Source organism: Neopelma chrysocephalum, unplaced genomic scaffold, assembly GCF_003984885.1.
Source record: "Neopelma chrysocephalum unplaced genomic scaffold, ASM398488v2 Primary Assembly neopelma1_71, whole genome shotgun sequence".
Lineage (NCBI taxonomy): Eukaryota > Metazoa > Chordata > Aves > Passeriformes > Pipridae > Neopelma > Neopelma chrysocephalum.
In genome coordinates this window covers 3,551,625-3,575,932 of record NW_020897731.1, presented here as the reverse complement: position 1 = coordinate 3,575,932, position 24,308 = coordinate 3,551,625, and the positions used below count along the sequence as shown (strand labels likewise).

Sequence of the window (24,308 nt, the reverse complement as noted above, 5' to 3'; positions counted from 1 at the left end):
TCTTCAGCTGTACTCCTGACAGGCTGACAGAGAGTGGGAGTTAAAAAGAAGTTACTGCTCCAGGATTGTCTCAGAGATTGCAGAGCTCCTAAGCTGCTGGCTCCTCTACAGATCTCATTAGGCAGGATGCCAAGAAACTCGGAGCAGAGTATCCCTGCTCATAAACTCCAAGGCTGCCAACTCTCTGTTAGCCCACCAGGCAGAAAGAAAAGAAGCAAGAGTCTGGAAGCTCTGGAAATGTGCAACTCCTTGGCACCCTAGGCAGCCAGAGGATCCTGACAGGATTCCTCAAGCTAGGAACCCCAGAGCTTCTGATATCTCTAGTTCTAGATGTCATTAACTTTGTACTAGATGATCACTGTAGGCCCCTTCCAACTGAAAATATTCTATTTTATTCATTTTCATTTCAAATCAGAATAATATAAAGTTAAACAAATCTATCAAAATCTTCTGCAAATTGGTATGATCTTTTTTCATGCTGCATGACTTGAATAATGGGCTGTTATGGCTGGTGTACAACACATCTTGGGGTCCCATTCCCTAATATACAGATTGTACCATTAGTCAGCAGACTAATTAATTGTCTTTTTACCCATCCTCTTTTTCCCAGGTATTCATGCTCTCTCAATTTAAATTTCAAAACCAATCCCTTTAGGGAAGAATGTGTTTTGTGGGATTTTGTATCTTCATGTAAGCTAAATTGAACAGGATTTATTTTTCTGAAACTGCTGTTACCACAAAGCTCTATATGCAGGTCAGCAGGCTTATGTAACAGTGATGCATCTGGCTTTCTGTCCCAAATAAGACAGAATATGCTGTGACTCCTATATAACCTTGTGCGCTGCTCATCAAAGGCTCGTATCCGTCTTTTTTTTCCTGTTAGAGACCCACTGAAATCTCAGTCTTCACTTTTCCAAAGACCTGTAATTGTTCTCTGCCTAGTCCTTACAGTCAGACACAATAGATCCTTTTCATTAAGCTTTTTTTTAATTCACTAGTGCACATTCATTCAAATTAGGTTTTTTTTTCTTTTTTTTTGGAAAGAAAATATTTTGAGTTAATTCATGTTAGTTGTATTTTACGAAAATGTTTTAAGCTCAGTTGTTAACTTGCGAGTTCCCTCCAGCACGTTTTCTTGCATCTGCTTCTTGCTCTGCCTTTTCCTTAGACCTTGTCCATTTTGTCACACATCCACCAGTCGCCACAGTGAAATGCTCATGGCCATAGGCAGGGATCATATGTGTCCACGGGGCACAGCACGGAGGAGGCTATCCAGTCTTGGATGTGGTAAAAATCTTTTCTCTATTAAAACTAGGTCAAGGTATCTTGAAGGGAACGGTACACAAATCAACAGCAGGTGCCCAGCTCTCACACTGAAATGAAGTATGCATAGGTCCATGGCATGGACTCATACCTACTTAAGAACACCAGATTTGACCTACTACAGCAGGCACAATGATGTGTTTTATTCAGGTGTCAAATACATGTAGACATCTATGCAAATCCCAATTCTAGATCAAGCACATAGCTATAACTTGTAACTCTAGCCTCCAGCTAGTGTGGAAATGAAATCACTGACTTTCTATAAATATGCAAATATGGTTAAATGCAAGGTGATGTACCGGGAACAAGGTGTGCAGCTCACACTTGCAGAATGGTAGACCATGTCTGGAACAGCAGCAAAGAAAGATCAGAGGCTCTTCTAGCAGACAAGTCAGCATGTCCAACAAGCACAAACCAGAAAGACTAAACAGGACCTGGCAGGTGAAATAGCAGACTGATTGACAGACAAGCTTTTGACACCTCTCAGGGGTACCAACGCTGAGTAGCATATGTGAAGGAGGATTTCCCTAGCATTATGCCGAAGTCTGAGACTTTTCAGAAGAAAAGCAGGTAGGCTGTACTGTAGGTAGACTGTAGGTATGGCTTTACACATTTTTTTTTGTGCATTTAATTCCATTTTTACTACTAAAATAAAATATTGACACTAGGCCAGGACAATAACTCAATAACAAGTTCATGAAAACCAATGGTTTTATCTGCAGAAGAGTAACTCCAAAACTTCCTAAATTCACATCTGTAATAACATTCAGAGCATGGCCTGTAAAGTTCATGCACAGAGCAGGCTCATCCCCTGAGCAATTTGATGCTTAGTTAATATATGCAGTGCTATACTAAGCCCAGTTAATCAAGACTATCTATTCTGAAAGCATGAAAAAAACCCTTTGTATGTCTATCACACTCCATCAGCTTTCCCCACTCACTTTAAGCAATTAGTTTCAAAGACTTTCTGACTAAATTTACATAAAATGCATCCTTCCCTCATACACTTTGCTAAAGCATTAGACAATAATTTTATCAGGATTTCTTGGAGATCAACAGTGATAGAGAGGTATGAGAGATTACCCTATGCCTCCAGCGCAGTCCCAGGAATTTTTGAGGGCAGGAATTTCCTGAATCACCTCATCACCTTCAATCATCATTACTTACATGCATATGGAGCAAGAATGCTATTTACTGTCAGAGATCTTCTGTGTCTGTCTGCAAAGAGATGGCTATGGATACAGATGAACAGGTGGACAAGAAGAGAACAGCTATCAGTGGGCATGTACTCTGCAGTGGTGTGGCCTCACATTGAATATTGTGTGCAGTTTTGGGCACTGCAATATAAGAAAGATATTAAGCTGTTAGACAGTGTCCAAAGGAAGCAACGAAGATGGTGAGGAGCCTTGAGGGAAAGCTGTGTGAGGGGCGGCTGAGGGCACTTGGTCTGTTCAGCCTGGAGAAGAGGAGACTGAGGGGAGACCTCATTGCAGTTACAACTTCCTCATGAGGGGAAGAGGAGAGGCAGGCACCAATCTTTTCTTTCTGGTGACCAGTGACAGGACCCAAGGGAATGGCCTGAAGTTGTGTCAGGGGAGGTTTAGGTTGGATATTAGAAAGAGTTCTTCAGCCAGAGGGTGGTTGGGCACTGGAACGGGCTCCCCAGGGAAGTGGTCACAGCACCAAGCTTGACAGAGTTCAAGAAGCGTTTGGATGATACTCTTGGGCACATGCTGTGACTCTTGGGGATTGTCCTGTGCAGGGCCAGGAACTGGACTCTGTGATCCTTGAGGGTCCCTTCCAACTCAGCATATTCTGTGATTCTGTGACATAAAGCTGCAGTTGAAAGATCATCAAGATTAATTGGAAAACCTCTGGAAGAAGGAACTTCAAATCATTTGCAAGGGGAGAAGTAGGTGAAATGATCTATCTGGTTAAGAATTGAAGTCCAGGCTTCTGATGGTCAAAATGTTTGGTTACTAGGGTTTTGGTTTTTAGTGAGGACTCCAGCTGGCATAACTTCATGAGCTAGCTCAGTTCTAGACTAATGACTTAAGCAGGTGGTGATGTATTTGTGGCTTTCAGTTAACGACTCGGTCTTGCAAAACCTCCTCACACAGATCTGTTCAAGAGTGTTGGAATGCGAGCAGCATATTCAGAAGACTTATAAGATGAAGCCCAAAGTATGAGGACACAACAGTTGTGTTGGCAGCAAGCTACCACAAACAGTTGCATAAGCTGAAGAGAAGCAAGAGCAATAGTTCCAAGCGTCTGCTTTTAGCATTATATTTACAGCTTCTCCCTGACTGTGCATATATTAAGCAGATTGCAAACTTGTAGTGAGTGGAGGGAACAATCTGGCTATTTATAAGGCAGTTAACCTTTAGGAATGACCTTTGTTTTAACATTAAACAGGTCTGCTTCACGTTCAGAGTACCAGCATTTTCATCATTTGGAAAAATCAGAAAATATCTCAATCCTATGAAGATTGCCAGAAAAAAGATTTCATCCTTGCGCTCTGAAAGATCTTGGCTGATATAGCCCATATAAAGATGGAGTCAATGCAACGAAGCACAGACAGTGGCAGAGAGAAGCAACTCCAGCGCACATGGCAGGCTGAGGGAGACTTTTCATTGTGGAATATTTCCATTGACTTTCTTCTAATCAAAACAAATATGCCATACCTATCTTTGTTCAGAAGCTACTTGCCAGCATCAGCTATCAGCTGGCCTCTCAGCCATATAATTTATCTAGTATTAAGCTGGAACCAAAGAAACAGAAACAACAATGGTTGGCATGACACCATTTTTCTGACCTAACTTCAGAGTTTTCTTGTTTCCAGGGCAACTCACAAAATCAATGTAAGAAAATCCCTATCATGGTTTAAAAAAAAAAATAAAATTTTATTTTTAGATTTGGTAAATCCATTCATTAAGAAAAGGAAATGAAATCAAATGAAATTGAGAGCTGCAGTAACACTGCCATAGGATAAACACAACGTTGTCATTGACTACATCTGTGGAAACAATTAACTGAAAGAACAAGACACTGCTGTTTACAGAGGTCCAGGGCCGATTTACTCAGGTTATTTCTATCTTAGCAAGTGATTTCATAAAAATATTTCAAATATACTGTGATACTATATTCTTATTATGTCTACTTTAATTTGATTGGCTGATTCTAAATTGACTTTCTGATAGAGGACCATAGAAGCCAGGACCTGCCTTCCATTCACCTTCAAAGACACAAAAACAATGAAGCAACCTTTAGTTTGCTCCAGGGTTATGATGGTCCCAAATCGCATACTAATATCATGAATTATTCAAAATCACAGCAGGTAACAACAAACATTCTGTTAGGTGTAACGATACAGCTTAAACATGAAAAAACATACAAGTATAATTAACTACTGGAAAAGCAGAGTTCAACTAAATAGCAATTCCACTGTTGCTTATGCACTTCATTGGTGGATGGTTCATGCCACTAACTTCAGCAGTGCAGAACTGCTCTAGCCCCAGAAGACACAAAGCTTCAAAGGTTCCCTCTTGCTGCATGGGAAGAAAAACCAGGAGGTTTGCAAGAAGACCCACCACAACCATTCCCACTTCACTTCAGGAGAGAAAAGTCTCCACCTGCTTTCAGTTTCATTGTTGTCATTGGGAATATTTGGAGAGTAATTTGAGGCAGGCCACACTCCTCTCCCTCCAGCACATTTGTCCAGTAAAATCTTGCCCCAACTGACTAGGATTCACTACATTATACACTTTTAGCATCAATAATTCCAGCCCTATTTTCTAAATGTGAAAAATGAGAGCTTAAGTTTAAGAAACATGCCCAAGGGATATTTCGTGGGACTAATTAGTACCTCTTCTGCACTGCTATCTGACTCAGTGTAATGTAAGGTAAGTTGTAATGATGTATCTAGAAAAAAAATTCAATTCCAATTCAGGAACATAGAAGTGAGGCTTAATATTTTCACACTCTGAATTGTTCACATGGCAATTGTACAAAGTGAGATTTTTCAGAAAAGAATGCAAAGGGAAAAATCACACATTTCCAGGAAACTAGTGAAGATCAGTCATTCAGCAAAGTACAGATCCTCTGCAACCTCTATCTAATAAACTGTACAAAACGATATCATTTAGGCCATCTAGGAAGAAGTCATGACACGTTTCCTCAGAAAAGTGTTTCACTGCTTATGAGGAGAAAATTCAAACCAAAAAAGAGGAAAAATTAAAATATAAATAGCTACTGCAGTGCTCTTTAACCATTACAGATGACCTTCTCTTTTGACTGAAGGCCTCATGTTGGAGATAATGCATCTAACATATTACCAGCTATACCTCATTCATTTTCAATTTGCATTTCGTATCTCCCCAGGTAATCATTATTTAGCGATACAGAAAAGACAATTCAAATCTTCCTTACACCCAGAAGTCATTTTATTCTAAGTGATGTGCATTAGGGGATGTTGGCAAGCTCACAGGGCAAACTAGACCTTCACTAATGGTGTGAACAAATTTTTAAATAAAATGGTTCGTTCACCCTTTATTTCTTTCCATCCTTCCTCACTCCACTACAAATAGTTTTATGTGATGCCTTTTGAAGATGCAGCAGCAGCCCTGGGATGAACCAGTCCAACTGGTGTGCTCCTCTGATGGGAAACACCTCCACAAACCACAGCTTCTTCCATGTCTCACATCTGTGCACAGGCAGTGAAAAGGAAGAGAATGACTGGGCTTTCTCTCCACTCAACCCCCAAGCCAGCGTTTAACTTGCAGGATAAGAGACCAGGTTCAAAGGTCAGTTGTCTAAGCCACTTTTAGCCAAAAAGCTAGAAGGAGATTGTCACAGCCCAGTATGCAGACATTTTGTATCCCATACCTTTGCTTGAACATACCAAGCTCTTGGGACTATGTGGCTGATTATCCTGCAAATTCCATAGGCTTGAGCCTGAGAAAGGGCACCAACTCCATGAGGAATGACACTAGGCAACTCACTTCACTAATATTCCTCATGGAGGCATTACACATTCTGTCTTCACTTCAAAATACGTAAACCACCGTCTTTTGTGGAAGCTTCCTCCATCGTTGCCCAAGGGATATAAGCACAGAGTTGGCCATTCAGTTACCCATCTGACTTTTGTGCCCAGCTGTCTTGGGAATATGGGCCATTTCTATCTGCTTATCCTTGAAGCCCAGACCTTGAAATGTGCTCAGCAGTGCTTTGTCCATGGCTACATTTTCATAAGACTAATAAACACAAAAACCTCCCTCATCTCTGAAAGGAAGAAGAACAATGAGGATACTTGTCTGATCCTGCAAATCCTTGGTTACACAAGGAACGAGCAACATGGATAAGAGCTTTTCAGGAGCAGAATCTATTTTATCAGCAGAGATTGACGCACTATACAGTGTACAAGTGTACACTGGTGTGTACACCAGTGGGAACTACTGGGAGAATTTTTATTTCAATGAGTCCAGTGTTATTCAGTCTGCTGAAATAATGAACATCTTGAGAAGTGCTCTTCCTCTCTCCCACCTTTGACAACACTGAAGATTCTGAATTGAAACAAATAATAATGTGAGCAAATTACAAATACCCAACCATTCCCTGTGTCCCACCAACAATGGAGGAACACCTTTTCTTTAAAGTTCTCTCCTATCTAATACATCACAAAATTAGAACAGAATATTCCAATTTACTAAATTACTTCTGTCAAGGAGATCAAACCACCAACTGCTATCTCATGAACTGTCCTGCAGTTGTATGAAACAACACAACAACCAGCTAAAGCAATAGCCATCTCTAGTCTGTGACCTGGAGGAGGGAGTGGGTACAAGTTTGTGTCTGAAGTTGTATGCTACATCTTCTACCCCCTTCCCCTTTCTCCAGAGGAGAGCTCATTTCACAGCCAAACTTTTTAGTTGGTTCTTGAGAACAAACAAAACCACCTTTGTGCTGGGAAGGAGGCAAGGAAAGCAATATGAGTGGAATTGCTGATGCAGAATCTTTCTTTTCCTTGTTCCCCCTGCAGAAAGCTGCCAGGACAGCAGCAGCCCCTTGGCAGGAGCAGGCTGACAGCCTCAACAAAGCAAGTCGCAACACTGATCTGGCTTTTTAGGGCCAGACAAAAAGGAAAAGAGTTGGGACCCTTCTAAAGCAATAAGAGGTTTCCTTTGTAGGACTGAAGGCTGAATGAAGGCTCACAGGAGACTACAACTTTAACTCTTTATTTATTTCATTGGTTTAGGCTCGAGTGGTATTTCACAGGCTTGGCCAGCAACTTCAATTGGTAGCACAGATAAGCTGTGGATGCAGAAGTATTTTGAGGTTTGGCTTCCAATGGAAATGGAGTTTTCATTGTTACTCCATGATGCCTACACTCACTACTGCCTGTCTTTTACCTGCATTCCTTCATTACTTTTGAACACAGTGGCCATATTTAACTAAAACCAACTTAGAGGAAAAGCCTCAAACTTCCTAAAAGAATTTCCTACAAGAAGGAAGTGCTTTCTAAAAACTCAGAGGCCTGATAAAAGGAAACAACTCCCACAGTAAGCTTCCTTACTATAAAAAACCTGACCCAAGTTAGGATTTTTCCCCTTGTAGAGTTCATGTGGGTCCTCTACAGACCAAATTACTGCAAAGCTTCAGCTGGGCCTCAAGCCCCTGGAATAACTATCAGAAATATTCAACTCACAGGCAAATCTGATTCAGAACTTTTTTGCTTCTTCTCACTTGCAACTTCTCATTCCTTTATCATCAAGACAGATCCCCATGACAGACCAGCATTAGCATTCAATTATGCCTGGTACCACTCTGTAATCTGATCATTTCTACCATAAGACAAAGCGCCTAGTCCCCACTAGTACTGGGCTGTGTGCTTCAACAAGCGCATTCAACAACATGGACTTAACCCCAGCTTCACAGAAACCACCTTTTCTTGGTTTTCAAAATATCCAAATAATGTATGCATCCCAGAGAGCAGGTTTACACACAGGACCCATACCAGACTGTGTTTGGAGTGTGATGGAAGACTGCAACAAATGAACATCATATGTACCACAATGCATGGGTTTTCCCAGTGAATTGCATGTCTCTAATTAGTAACCTGTTCCACAGAAATCAGCTTTGAGTGCCAACCTTTCTCATACACCCCAATTCAAGGGCCTAATCCACACAGGACCAAGTGTTCATTCAATGAATCTAGGCATTACATTAATCAGGGTGCTGGTTGCAAGCACCCCTCAATTATTTTATTTATCTAGATAGCCAGATCCTTCATCATCTTTGCATTGGTAATGCAAGGTTACTATACCAACATCTGTGACCTGCATGATCAAGATAACAGAGAAGAGATGATGGCTGGATTAATATATTTAGAGCCTTGAACAGGAAACTTTAAAGATTAAAGATTAATAATCTATGAAATTCATATGTACTTTACTGATGTGGTTATATTTATCCCACTTCCTCTCAGTTTTCAAATACATTTATCTCTAAATGCTAAACTAGAGTATGTGGTACAATATATTAAGACAACACTATTTAAACTTGCTGTTTATTTTCTGTTTTCAGTTTAGCACACAATTAAACTACTACATAAAGTCCAAAAACTAATGTGCATTTTACACCATGGTTGACCAATTTATTAGCATCCTGTAGAAGCTAAAGTTCTTAACCAGATTTGCAGATTATTTAGATTTCCACAATATTTAAAATAAACAAATTCAGAACAAGTTAGCCAGCTTATCCAATATTAAGCGCAGAGACCTCTTCAATTTCCTTTTTATTTTCCTGTACTTAACAGGTTCTTTTTAAGAGTCATTAACTACCATTCCACTAGAGACTTGCTTGCCAACAGTCTACCACAAGTTCATAACAGATCAACATAAATTTAAATGTTTCCTTGATAGCTCTTCAGCAGACAAGAGAAGATATTGCTCCTGAATCCAAGGCTGGATGAAAGTTGCTCACACAACCAGGATGGTGACATGAAGGAGTTGGATGTGGAGGGAGATACTGGGGAACTGAGGTAATTTTTTTTTCTTTTGCTGGATGGTTATTGAAATACAGGCTCATCCACTGCGACAATGTCAGGCATCAAGCATAGTTTTAGTCTGTGCTTCCTCCACTACTACTGCATAAAGTGCCTGAGTGTGCACACATGATCATATATCAGAAATGCATGGGTAGTTCTATCCAGCTTTTAACTGCTTCAGGTCCAGGACAGGGAAGAAATTCTCATTCTAAGTAATCAAGGAAAAGAGACAAAACAGTGGGCCTTCAAGTGAGATTTAGGTAGCATATAAGTCATATGGTGACCTTCCACACCGACACAAAATATTGCTTCCATGAGACAGTAAATAAATGTTCATTGTTCTCTCTCAGGCAAGTTCCTTCTTTATTTTTATATGTCATCCTAACATAATTCTTCTTGGAGCCAACTTCTTCTCCCAAAGGCAGCAGGATTACTTTTCTATTTTCAGGAAGGAGGGGAATTGAGCTTCAAAACAGAGTGTCTCAAAGCCAAACACTGTATAAAAACCCCAGTAGTATCAGTGGAAGAACTGATGGGGATGAAATAAATCCACTGTAAGAGTATTCCATCACTGCAGTCTTGACACAAAATGCAGAGGCTGTTTTGCCCTTGGAGTCTCATAAAGCAGACAGCTTAAGGGATTCTTGGACTGAACAGCACTATCAGATGGTCAGTTGGGGTTGTTACTTTTTGTTTTGTTTTGTTTCATTGCTCTGTTGGTTTTTTATCTTTGATTTCTTAGTGTTGGTGATTTAGCTAAAAAAGAGCTTTTGTATCTTCTGCATTTGGCCTTTTCTTTCTCATTGTTCCTACTGCAATCTGTGGACAGTATAGGAAGGACAGGCCCCACAAGTCCAGTGAAAAATTTTATTATATTAGTCCACAGCCATTTTCCAACAAAAACACTTATGTCAAAGATACCCAGTTGAGAGTGTGGAGGAAAGAAGCTAATTAAATTGGGTCCATCCACCTGCTTTGCTAGTATTGATAGAGTTCTACTTAATTCCAATCAACTTGCATAATTGACAGCAATGCAAAGATTATTGCACCATATGTCTAACTTCACACTTTTAACTTTTAGACTTATTTCCCTTTGATATTTTAAGGCTTTTGGCTAAGATTTTTAAAACTCGCCTTCCCTAGCCTCCCAGCTATAATTAAATGGCCTGCTTTTTTAAAAGTGCTGAGTATGTCACACCGTCACAGAGGCCTGAATGGTACTTAGTGTTTCTTGGTTGTGGTCTCACACATCACAAGTTAATCTTCAGAAAGTCTTAGACTGCATTTCTTGCAACACTCATATCAACCACCAAGGAAAAATCTTCCTATGCTCCCAGAATAACAGAAAGATGGGGTTTTTTTGGCCCATCATCATTGCACTCCCTTGTGCCTTTGAAAATGAACATTACACCTCTCCAGCTAATATGATCATACATCAGTTCTTCTCACCTCTTTGCACCCTCCTGTGTTAAGCCTTTTATTTTAATTGACTTAAGAAAAACACAGCACACTGGTTAGCAATTAAAATCTTTCAACATTATTTCTGCAACCTTCCTTCAAATCCCAGCCCCTCTCTCCTATCTTTCAGAAAAGGGTCAAATAATCTCTAAAAACAAGGCAAAGACAAGGAAAAATATACATAGATGTATCAAAGGGATGTCTAAAACTTCTGTAATTTATTTTTGTGTTGAAAGTTTCACTCACTTTTGTTGATAAACCTAGACTAAAATATCTTATCTAAAATATCTGTCTAAAAAGATGTCTAGCAAAAGCCCCTAATGGTGCAAAGACTGGATTTTTTTCCATTCTACCAGGATTTGCATCAACAATTAGCAATGCTGACAACCATCTGCATTTTATGGGTGACTTTGTAGGTCACTCTTGAGTCTAACCTGGGGTCTAAAGCACAAGAAAATTGGGTTCAGCTCCTTTCTCCTCCCCAGGCTTCTTGGGAAATATTGGGGAAGTCACTCGGCCTCTCCGTCTCCTTGTAAAAACAATCATGTAACAAATACTCCAATGTTTAAATGCCTCCTGACCCCTCAGTTTATCTCTAATGCTAGTGAAGTGTCTTTCGATACTGAAGTTCATGAAATTTCATTTTATACTTAAACATACACTTTAGCAGTTTTTCTGATAAGGCATTGCAGTGTAGTGTATTCCCATCTCTATGGTGATACTAAAAGTACTTGAAGCTATATAATAATGCGTATTTTAAGCTCATGAACTAAGTCAGTATTTTATTTCTTAAATCTCAGGCAATCATGTTCTGCCTTTGTTAAAGAATCCACGTGGTACTTGTCTGTGTGTGTCCCAATTGAAGCCATTAATCTCTCCTGTTTGTCACCTCCAGATTAAAGTGGTTTTGCTACCAGAGACAGTGTAGTGTGCTCCTGATGCTGAAACAAAGCTCTCTCTCAGGAGCCACTACTTATGTACAAAGGACAAAACTTGAATGTTTTATGAAGAGCATTGCAAGGAAGAAGGAAGTTGTGTATTCATTCGAGCTTTGACATGCCTTACTGAACTGTATTTTACTATTGACTTTAACAGGAGCTATTTTATTGCTACTAAGAGCAGACAAGTAAGTATTTAATATACCATTAACAGCAAGTTAACTTTTTGGTTCCAAGTTACAACAGCTTTTTCAAGATTGTATGATCATGAGAACAAAGACCATATGTTTGCAACTGTCTGAAAAGTATCTGATTACAAACTTTTTTTGGTTTTGGTTTTTTAGCAAATACCCGCTTTTAAAGTCATATCCTATTTTTGTGAAACATATTTAGGAGAAAGGAAATATATATTTTTTAGACAATTTTAAAATCTTTTGGTAGAGAGCACTGAATATACCTTTGTTGTCATAGAGCCTGACCTCCTGAGGTGTTTGAAGTTATCTTTAGTGATTTACAAAAACAGCTAAAACACAGTTAAAATGTAAAAGTCTGATCTGATGGACTGAAAGCCATCACCAGCTGGAGAGCATTTTTCAGTTTAGATTCACTTGGAACAAATTAATTTTGCCTACTGCACTATTTTATCTATAGTGCAACAAAGAGAAAATGAACAGGAGATGAATTTCAAAAGTGCAAACTAAACACTCAGGCCAAAAAATTCAATCTGAGTGCAATTTAGGGATTTACACCAATTAGACAACTGTCTCTGTAAATTTGTAAATTTAGCACTGCAGACATTACTTCTCATGTTACTCCTTCAGGAAATCAGTGAGGTCCAATCTGGGAAGAAGGGAATCACTAGCATTTTGTGCCCTGTATAAATGGTGCTACATAAATTAATATACAACTTAAGGAGAAAAATTCAACAAAGAAAGTTACATTTCCATCTAAAGATATCACATCTACTATGGTTAAAAGCAAAAGCTACATTGTACAGTTAATGTAAATATATATTTATTAGCTAAAGCTTGAATAAAATTTTTTCCATCTCTTGTTGAGTGTAAAGCTCAAGAAAGCTGACAGACCATCCCATGCAGTCCAAGAGAAGTGTTACTTCATTACTTATGTTCTTCTCTTATTGCTCACTCTGCAACTTACCCCAGATGAGCTCTAAACAAAAGGGGAAAAGAGGATCAAAAGCATGACTTTGAGTGCCCATCTGGGAACACAGCACACAGAACCCTAGTTCTTCACCTCTGGAAAATCCCTCCACAACCCTTCTTAATACTGGATCAATTTATCCCCGTTACAATGTGAGTCAAACACCTCTTATAAAAACCATGAAATAACAAAGTATTGTCTACCACCACTCACAGAATTTTTTACTTTACCCAAGACGACTAGTTTCCTTCATCATTAGCTGTCTATTCTATTCACTAAAGTCTTGTATGATATTTGCCAAGATAGTTTTCCATTTTATCTGACATAGTTCAAATGATATCTATGTTAAAAAAGGGCCTTAAACTATATTAAAGATTTTTAAAAAATATTAAATCTTCATCCATTGAATATAATTGAATATAATCAGAGACTAAAGATTTTGTGTGAAAAATTTCAACTTAAGCTTTACAAGTGTTATTTAAAAATAAGCCAGCAAACATGCAGAATCTGCTGCATTGCAATAAACACACAAGAATCCCTGCTTTGTCATTTAGATGAGTAAAATTATTTTGCCTTGACTAGCACACAGCATAAACAAGGAAGACATCCTTTTCTTATTAGTCTGAATCAAGATTATATTCTTTTATTTTTTCATATTTGTCATCGAGACTAATGCCTCCTGAAATTGCATTAAATCAATGGTTTCCCCTTTTGATTTCAAACGTAAAAACAAAAAAATCAGAAATTAAACAAGACTCTGTTTCAAATGTGTAAATTTGTGCTGTGTTTGTAATCCAGCAGGCTGACTGATTGTATTTTTGTGGCAATATACAGCACAGCCTGTGCCCTTCCCATGACACATACTGGGCAGGGACACTTCACGTGGGAGGCATGTCCTGGAGTAATAAATCAGAGGATCTCCTTTCTGGAGACAGAGCAATAGCAAAAAGGGAACATTACCAAGCACCTTCATGCCTGAACATTTGTCATTCTGATCTAGGTAAGAAATCCACCTTCAGATCTAAGTACCTATGTTACAATATCATATATATTATTTTAAGATGCAGGGACCTGCCACAGCTCCCTGATGAAGGCTTGGCTTGTTGGCATGTCAAAAGCACTACAAAGCATTTCAAAAACTGAACAAGTAAAAACATTTAAACAACTATCATTACTTACTGATGTCAGCCTGTGCATACAGGCACACGTAACAGCAGGCATTTATTATTTCCATTTGTGTTCTAGGATGTGTCTAACACAGAACTGCCCAGGTTAGGGGGAAATCTCTGCATAGCCAGTGCTATGTAATGGTTCTTCCAGACAAACCCAAAGTCAAACTCAAATGTCATACCTTGCAGACCAAGCATTCTTGGTAAGGAGATCTGGTCTTCTCACTCTTTTCCTTCCTTCACTACAGGAAACTGACTTTTAAAGACATTAGAATTAGCATAGAAAGACCTGACTAAAATCTCTTTACCAGAGACCCTCATTCACAGGCCAGCATTTTTCTCACCTCTTACTTTCTTCAGAAAGAGAAATCATAACTTTCTTAACCAAGCTTCCAAACTTTGAGCTCCATGTATTTCTAACCCATAAGTCTTTACATATCAGTTTTATTGAATCCTCAAAGCAAAATTTGCCATATCTGAGTACTCTTCCATTTTGCCCTTACTAACAATTTTTTCATACTACAGTGCTAATCAGGTGATCTGAGGTCGCTCTTTATCTTCCCATTATGGTAATCTCCTTATCAATCTGTATGAAATCCAAATATCTCAGTGTTAACTGGGGCAGGAGGTTTAATTCTTAAAACTGAAACCAAACTCTGTTGGCTCTCACTTTCCTTAAGAATCCCAACTCCAACTCCATCTGCTGTTGCTTGGAACTTGCCTTTAATGAGACACTGAAACTGTGTTCACTCAGACACACGATATCTGGTCAGGAATCACTAACAGATGCTTGAGTTAAAAAAAAAAAAAGAGTAGCACTAAAGTACTTTGTGCATTTCTGCTGAATAACCTTAATATACTACTGACCCTTGAGAGGTTCTTTGGCGTAAAAATGTCTCCTTATTAGAATATATCTGTATTTAAATTAAACACGCTTTTGCAAAAAAGCAATAACATGGACTCGGACAGAGATGTTCTGGGGTTAAACATTGGCATTAACTTTCCCATGAAGAACACAACTGCTACCTTACAAGAGGTGGCAACAGGCCAGTGCTTTTTAGAGCAAGATTGAGCTTCAAATCGTGTGGCTTCCCTCCTGCAACTGCACTGGACACTTGTCTTCTGAGAAAGCAAGCCAGGAACACCAGCAGGCTGAACACTGATTTGAAATTGACACAGAAAGATTGAGTTTTCTAAGAAAGTCTGGAAAGAGATGAAATATTAAAGGCAAAATGAGCGAGTTTCCTACAGTCTTTTTAGCAATACTGCTCACTACGCAACATTTTCTGATACAATACCACACCAAGCTAGTAAATGAGTACTGGATTCTTTGCCCTGAAAGGAGTTTTATTTGATTGCAGCAACAAAGATTGCAGTACTTTGTATGCTATGTAGTATGTATATGCAATTTCTTTCCATCTTACGCCCTGTACTCTTCAACATCTTCATAAATGACTTGGATGTAGGACTGGAAGGGATACTAAGCAAGTTTGCAGATAATACAAAACTGGGAGGAGCTGTTGACTCCCTCGAAGGCAGGGCCCACTGCAGAGAGACCTTGACAGATTAGAGAACTGGGCAATCACCAACTACAGGATGTTCAACAAGGGAAAGTGTTGGATTCTGCCCCTGGGATGGGCAATTCTGGATGTACATACAGACTTGGGAATGAGAGGCTGGAAAGCAGTGCCAGGAAAGGGACCTGGATGTCCTGGTCAATGGCAAGTTGAACATGAGTCAGCAATGCCCTGGCAGCCAGGAGGGCCAACCATGTCCTGGGGGGCATCAGGCAAAGCATTGCCAGCAGGTCGAGGGAGGGGATTGTCCTGCTCTACTCTGCATTGGGGCAGCCTCACCTTGAATATTGTGGCAGCTTTGGGTGCCACAATATAAGAAAGATATTAAGCCATTAGAGAGTGTCCAAAGGAGGGCAACAAAGATGGTGAAGGTCCTTGAGGGGAAGCTGTATGAGGAGCAGCTGAGGGCACTTGGTCTGTTCAGCCTGGAGAAGAGCAGACTGAGGGAAGACCTCATTGCAGTTACAACTTCCTTGTGAGGGGAAGAGGTGGGACAGGCACCAATCTTTTCTGTCTGGTGACCAGTGACAGGACCCAAGGGAATGGCCTGAAGTTGTGTCAGGGGATGTTTAGGTTGGATATCAGCAAGAGGGATGCTGGGCACTGGAACAGGCTCCCCAGGGAAGTGGTCACAGCACCGAATCTGGCAGAGTTCAAGAAATATTTGGATGATACTCTTGGGCACATGCTGTGACTCTTGGGGATGGTCCTGTGCAGGGTCAGGAGCTGGACTTGATGATCCTTGAGGTTCCCTTCCCAATCAGCATATTCTGTGATTCTGTGTGATTCTGTGATTCTGTAATATGGGGTATATGAAATGAGATAAAGAGGAGAAATACCATTGAGTTTTCTTTTTATCTATAACACTTAGGTTACACAGGAGTGTCAGACCACTTTTGTGTAATACAGTTCTTCTTAAATCCTTACCATTTAAAGACTTCAGTATCTCCTTTAGAAACATCTAAAACATATTTTTGGCAAATTACTTCATTGCTTTACTGCACTAGATTTTGGCATCTGGACTCCTGCTATAAAGAGCTCACTAAAAGTCATGAAATTGTTTATAAATTAAATCAGTTCTTCCATACTAAAAATTATTAGGTCTTCAGGTCTGTGATCTCAATCTTTCAGGGAACTGAAAGTGTTAATCACATTGAAAAAAAGTTCTCTCTTTCCTGTGGGAGAGAATACTATAATATCCTGGACTTTAACAATTACCCTTGACATAAAAATGCTTGTATTTAGCAGCCCTTGAGAGAATCCTACCCCCTTCACAGGACCTGCAAAGCAGCAATTAGTATCAGTGAGAATTTCACATGGCATAGAAAAGAAATGATCTTGCCTGTTGTAATTTTTAATGGCAGCTCCTAGCTCAGTGTTGTGGAGACACCCCCAAAGCAGAGACCAAATGGAGAGGGCACAAAAGGGACGAAATAAAATAATCTGTCACATGACTATATAGTTTATGGCATTTCCACTTTTTTTTCTCATGCTCCTATCACCCACACATACAGTCAACAGAGAAAGAAACAAGTATCTGCAGTGGAAATTATGCTACTGAATTTCCAAGGACAGATGCAGGGCATTGACATGAGAAAGAAAGGGTCAAATAGCATTTTTAGATCACAGACTGAATCATATAATGCAAGATGATTAACATACCTGCAAAAAAGGACATATAGGCAAAGCAGCATGAATGATGACTTCATGGAATTTGTTTTGAATAATATTAGGGTTAACTCTAGTTCAGAGAAATAAACCTAATCTCGGTGTACTTAGAGTAATAACTGCAAATTATGCTCTTAAAGAGCTGCCGTAACAGACTCAGAAGCTGCCTGAGCGTTTAGAGCCAACAAAGCATGGAGAAGGCTAAGCAGGAGTAATGCTACCAAGAGCAAACTGACCTAGTCTCATCCCAATGCTTATCACTAATAACTTGATGTCTGCTAGGGACTCACTGGGGGAAGAACCACAAATCCAGTGGAAGCTAACGTGTGTCTGAGAAAGTACGTCACATATTGTGTGTTGGTAACCATCCTTGGTGTGCCAGTAGAGCCCTTGAACATCCAATCAGCTAAAAGAAACTGATGAGCCAAAAAAGAATTTCAGGAAAAAGGACAGGAAAATATATGTGCAATACCAAGTACTAATAGGTTGTTTCACATTTTTTTCCAGAACACAGAGTTGATGTTTATTTTCTTACATCACTTCTAAAAAGTAAAGAAAGCATGAGAACATTAGAGGTGTTCAGGGAGCAGCTCATCCATCTCTATCAAATTATGCAGGTCAGTGGTTGGTCCACATTAAATATTGATAGAATAAATAATGTCTTTCAACAAAGACTTGGGTTACGTTAGCACTTGCTGAACTCATGGCAGACTTACACATTCCTCATCTGGGTATAACCACAGCGGAAAACAAAAGTAGGTAATAAGTTGATATGAAAAGCACATGTTTATATTATTTAATACAGGATAGATAATTGCCTTTGGTGGTCATGAAGTCTAATGTGGTTATTAAAGAGTAAAGTATGTTTCATAGCATCTACTTTATCATGATTTGATTATATGGACTCAAGGACAAGTAAATCTTCTGTCAGACTTGGAGACAAGCAATATAAAAGCCTCTCAGGCCCTGGCACAGCCAGTATTCAAATGGTATTCAAATGAGTGACTAGAAATTGTCCTATTAAAGCTTTCTAATATATGGTTTCAAGTTTATCCTCTGGTTCACAATCACCAATTACTGCAGAAAGGCAACAAGAGACAGCAATATATATGTAAAAATTGAAAGCCCAGGCTAAGTATATTAGGTCAAAACCTGCAGTCATTACTCTTCTTCCCCTCCTCCCCACATGCATATTTAGATAACTGACTTGCTTAAGCATCTTTAAATAATTAAACATCTTTAGCATTCCGGCAACTCTCAGGCTATTTTCAAACAAAAGATACATTTCCAGGCTTTCACAGGAAGCTAATAGCTTGGTCTGCCTGGGCCTGTGCTACAGAAAGCCATAGGAATTCCTCTGACTTGACCCAGTGTTCATTGCATAAATGAAGTGGCACATATTCATGCCAGCTCCCCTCTGACTGGGGGTGTGCAGATACCCAAATTATCTTTTAAGTCAGTGTCTACATCTTCAGTCTATTCAGTTAATTTGGACTATTTGGACTCAATTTCAGCTTTTCACAGCAAAGTGCAACTTAATCCTCAGGAAGCAAAAGATTTCAAGAGGACTGCTCAAAGAATCAGCGCTCAGTTGATGCTGAGCAAGGGGCAACAGCCACGAAACTGCACTTTCTGCTTGCAAAAAAATCTCCTGAGTACCACCCACAATATAAATGATGACCAAAAGAACCAGACACAAACATACGGCAATTATAAGCAATAATAATTCTTCAACTATTATCTTAGTATGATGAAACACAATTTAAACAGCCTAAAGAGCTGTTCCCAAATGTGCATGTCTTAAACCACAAGTTACAGAAGTTATTGTATTTTAGAAATTGTTCTTAGTAAAGAAAATGGTACTACTATTGTCTTTAACAAGTCAGGACCAAGGCCTTGAGAAGAAGATGGAAACAACATTCCCCTGAAAATTCATAAGTCATTTCAGATAATATATGCATAAATCTAAATGACAGGATGACTAGAAGTGATGTTATACTCATGGGGACTATGTTTAGAGAACTGGAAAGGGCAGGAAAGACATACATTTAAAATTAATTATGCATAGGAAGACGTTGAAGAATTGCAGAGTAAATAATTTTAAACTACAGGTAATAGTAGTAGAGCACCCTGCGTACCCTTAATAGTGCATCTATACCAAAGTAGTATGAAGAAGATAGTGTCCTAAATCTATATATTGATAATAGAATGCATTTTCAATAGTTAATTGGCAATTTATTTCAGTTTTCATAAGGAAAAAAGAGGCAAGTGAACCTGACTCAGTCAGCACATATGTGCTGGTTAAAATGAGCACATACCTAGAACCACGTGAGTTGCAGCAAGAACTGTCTCCTGCCCAGCCAGTTGTCAGGAGCTATGACAAATAGTTAACAGCATTGCAGGCCTTTGGAAGATGTGAAGGGGCCTAATGGCACAGATAGAGAAACATTGGATTTACTGTGAAAGTGAGAAAACCCTCTGATTTGTGATAGGGGAAGATGGACCAGACTCTCATAAAGAATCCAATAGCATGTTTCCTCTATTAATAGTAATGCAAACATTCAGGCAACCAAAGGATCAAAGTACAGACTATGAACTCTCATTTTTGTAGAGAAGTATAACTTTCAAGCCTACACAAGCTTTCAATAGCTATATCAATGTAAATTATTGTGTCTGTTAATGAATATAGGATTCCTGCATCTGCCAGGTAATCAGTCTGGCACCTTTCACAAGCATTAAAAATATTTAGAAACATAGAATTGTTTAGGTTGAAAAGACCTTTAAGATCATCAAGTTCAACCATTGACACAGCACTGCCAAGTCCACCAGTAAACCATATTTCTGAGTGCTACATCTACGCATCTACAAAGGCATATAGTGCTTTTGGAAAACTCCATAAAAGAGTATGGCATAATAAACACTTGAAGAAAAGTACCAAGATCGGTGTTTACAGAGCCATTGTGCTGTCCACTCTTTTATATGGTTCCAAATCATGGGTCATCTACCGCCGCTATCTGTAACTCTTAGAACACTTCCATCAACGCTGCCTCCGTACAATCCTTAACAACCACTGGTCAGATTATGTGACCAATACATCTGTCCTAGAAAAAGCAGCAGTCACAAGTATTGAGGCCATGTTGCTGAGAACACAGAGCTGCGGTGGGCAGGGCATGTCTCAAGGATGAAGGACCACCGCCTCCCTAAGATCTTGCTCTATGGTGAACTTGCCACCGGCTGCCGCAAGAGAGGAGCCCCAAAGAAAAGATACAAGGACTCCCTGAAACAACATCTCAGCCTCGGCCATATTGATCATCATAACTGGTTTACTCTGGCCTCAAATCGGGAGGCCTGGAGACACACCATCTATAACGCTGCTGTTTCCCTTGAGAACGCACGCAGGATCACCCTCGAGGAGAAAAGACAACGCAGAAAGAATCGTGTCTTGCAGAATATACCACCTAAGGAGTCTTTCTGCTGTGCCTTTTGCAATCGGACATGTCTATCTCATATTGGCCTTATTAGCCACCAGTGTCCTTGTAACAAATGTGGATAGAGCCTTCCTAAATCTTTGTTCGCGAAGCCTAGCGATGATGATGATGATGATGATGATGATGATGATGATGATGATGATGATGATGACAACTCCACCACTACTCTGCACAGGCTGTCCAAGCGCTTGACAACCCCTTCAGTGAAAAAGTTTTTCCTAAAATCCAATCTAAGCCTCCCCTGGTGCAACTTTGAGACCATTTCCTCTTGCCCTGTCACTCTCCTGGGAGGAGAGACCAACTCCCACCTCTCTACCACCTCCTTTCAGGTAGTTGCCGAGTGCGATAAGGTCTCTCTCCCAGGATCTTCTTTTCTCCAGACTAGTTAATAAATAAATAAATCAATCTTCCATTAAAATTACATCAGCTTTTAATACATTTATTTTTATTGGGTAAAAATTTGTCAATTCTTCCTTCTTGACATAAGAGGATCTGGTGCTTAGTGCACTGCCTTTGGATTTAGACCAGACTTCGATACTTTGATTTGCTACAGACTATGCATGACCTTGGACTTAAATCTCTCTGTACCTAAGTAAAAGATAAAGCCATGGTGAAGGGAACTAGACTTAAGATTGTGTGGATCTCAAATATGATCAAAGGAAACATTACACAGCTCATAAAGGCAGGTAAATAGTTGATACATATTGGATGACTCAGCAACAGCGCACAACCTGAGTACTGGCCAAATCCAAGTAATTGACCACAATAAATGAGAGCAAGACATCTAGCCTTCAAGAGGGAATAGGAAATATAAATAAACATGGTATTTCAGCTAAAAATATAATAATTACATTAAGCCAAATTTTAAAAAGCTGATTTTAAAACTATTCTGATGACATAAATTTCTATTTAGTTTGCTGCTTAATTTTTTTTTTTTTTAATGTTTCATTTTTTGGTAAGGCAACAAAAGAGATTATATGTCAGTGACTATTGTGGAAAAAATGGCAGATGTGGGTTTGTCACCAGAAATGGTTCTATTGATTTTATTGAGTCTTTCAAGATCAATGAGCTGTATTTGAAATGTAACACTCCTAAAAATTAGCATACATGTTTTTTGCTATCTAAATGAAAGTATACAAAAATAAAAGCATAAAAATTAAATTGAACTCAATGTCTTTTGAAGTAAAACATTAAATATTCCTTTTTATTGAACCTACCTTGTATTCTGCATTGAAAGTCATATTGCAACATCTTAATTCATCATCATCTCTCTGAATCAAACATCAGGCTGCCTCTTCCCATTGTTAAATAATGTAGACTGATCCAACTGGCAAAGTCATCCCTGGAGAGAAAACAAAAATCATATGACAAGAATACTATTTTCATTTGCATTTTTAATCACTGACATAGCATAAAATTAGGCACTAGAGGTTTCATCTTTTTAGTGAGGAAAGTCAATTTTAGTGTCCCCAGTTCAGCACAACATTTTATCTGACTTTGTACTATTAAGTCAATTGTTACCCCCTGGCCAATACAGCAGTCAAGTTACAATGCAATTTCAGCACATGTTCTAAATGCTTCGGTTCAACAGGGACACAGCTTTCCAGTATCAGCCCTTCCTTATCAACACTGTGATTTTCCCTATTAATTCTATGTTTTGGAGATTATTAAAACATTACTCATGTAATGAGTAATCTTCAGCATTAGCTAGGCACTCTAATAAACTTTCATTAAAATATTGCATCACATGTGGTAGTAAAATTACATTAATAAAGTAATCTGTCATTTAACAGACAAAATAGTGAATGAAAATAAGCAGGTGTAATAGAATAGGATGGAATGAAAAAGAAAATAGCTGAAACAAATAGCTGTTAAATTCACAAGGTAGGAGTTTGAGAAACACAACACTTCAACCAGAAAAGGGTGACTGTCTTTCTTAATATTCAACAGTGGAATGAGTGGGCATTTGGGGTAGAAATGTGACCTAAAGACATAAAGGCTTTGGCTTTAAAAGTCTTATCAGAACAGGTAGCAACTGAAAAATGAAGAGGAAGCCTGGAGATGCGTACACAGTGTTAAAGGGTTGACAAGAGGAGACTCTCATTCTGCTTTTCTTACTTCCTTTGCCCTGGCCTGTAGTAACCTGAGACAATAATTTGTCAAACTGAGGATTTCCAGGGTGCTGTACAGAGGAGATAAAACATGAGAAATGTCAAGTATATCAAATGGAAGTACTTACCTGGAATAGTTAAAAAAAAAAAAGGTGTTTATTTCCTAACTTAGTTATATCTCCAAAAGTGTTGTCTGTGCTCTGAAATTGACCCAGTGAGCACTTTCTCTTAATTAAAAAGTGTGAAAAAAGTAGTAAGTGACCATTTACAACAAAGTCTGAAATTTTGGAGGAGAGATGTTTTAGAACTTTTCAAAAATGTTTATATATGACAAGAAATGGCTTTGGAAATTTGAGTCCAAAAGCTAAGAATGAACAAAGATGCTGTTTGTCAGGCAGATTCTTGTGCAAACTTTACTTTCTACAGTGAAGACTGATTCTTGGGTAAGAGTACACCTAATAGAGAGGGAAACCAGGAATGACAAGAGCCTGTGTGCATTGATTCATAACAGGTTCGTTAAGAAATGGTTCTTAATGTGTAATTAAGTGGTGCAACTACTTTCCATGATATACTGCAATGAGAAAAAGTTTATATGGGTTCGAGAGAGACTTGACAACTTAATAGAAGGAAAGTCCATCAAGGTTCACTGAATGAATAGAAACCAACTCTGCTACATCAAAAGTCTTTGAGCAGCAAGTGACGAAAGCCCTGAGGAGGATCAGTTTGCCCTCTTCCCCCAGGTGTCTACCTCCAGCTGCTGGCTCATTTTTTATGAATCTCCCTTTCTGTCAACAGGCATATTTCTATCCTATCCACAAGCAATTTTCCATTCTCTAAGCATTAGAAACAACAGAACAATTTGGCTGTTTGACTTCACTAGTTGTGTTCTAGTATATGCCTGCAAAATACACGAGAAGGTAACCTTGCAAGTAAGAATAAAGTAAATTTTTAGGAAATTATGCCTTACATGACATTCAGCAATTTGAATGCTGTAACTTAATTGCTCAAAGGATGTCCAGGCCACAGTGTCAGCATGTGTGCGGGTAACACACAGGCACAACTTGCACAAGCCCTGTCCTGCCATGACTCAGCAGCAGCAAAGCTCTTTTTAGCAGCAGTAGCCACTGCTATTTCATAATTAAAAGATCTGAAAAAGGTACAAAATAAATTCTTAATGCTGCTGCCCACTTTAATAACTCATTAAGGGCATAGATATTAGCCAGATCCAACTGTCACGTATCATCAGGATTGAAAAAGTCATGATCTGTCTGGGTAAAATCTTAGAGAGCACAAAGAGAGCTGTAAGGGCTCTGGCAAAGGAAGAAAGGTTCAACTGGCTGTTTAATTTGTGTTTGCTAACCAGATACTACT

General features: G+C 39.0%; 1 protein-coding gene across 6 annotated transcripts in view; it reads right to left on the bottom strand.

The window, feature by feature from the left end:
- CUNH4orf50 (chromosome unknown C4orf50 homolog) overlaps nucleotides 1-24,308 on the bottom strand; it is an 88,080-nt gene that overhangs the window by 12,545 nt on the left and 51,227 nt on the right. For 2 of the 6 annotated variants that reach the window (XM_027686772.1, XM_027686776.1), the window contains exons 15-16: nucleotides 22,896-23,008; nucleotides 22,044-22,168 (exon numbers count right to left, since the gene is read on the bottom strand). Coding sequence is in view for 1 of the 6 variants with exons in the window: in XM_027686778.1 (XP_027542579.1) it covers nucleotides 22,163-22,168 (6 nt within the window). In the remaining 5 variants the exon portion in view is untranslated. Of the gene's footprint in view, nucleotides 1-8,027; nucleotides 8,364-15,611; nucleotides 15,639-22,043; nucleotides 22,169-22,895; nucleotides 23,009-24,308 lie in introns of those variants that run through there. The other 4 variants (XM_027686775.1, XM_027686778.1, XM_027686773.1 and 1 more) reach the window with 3 other exon arrangements.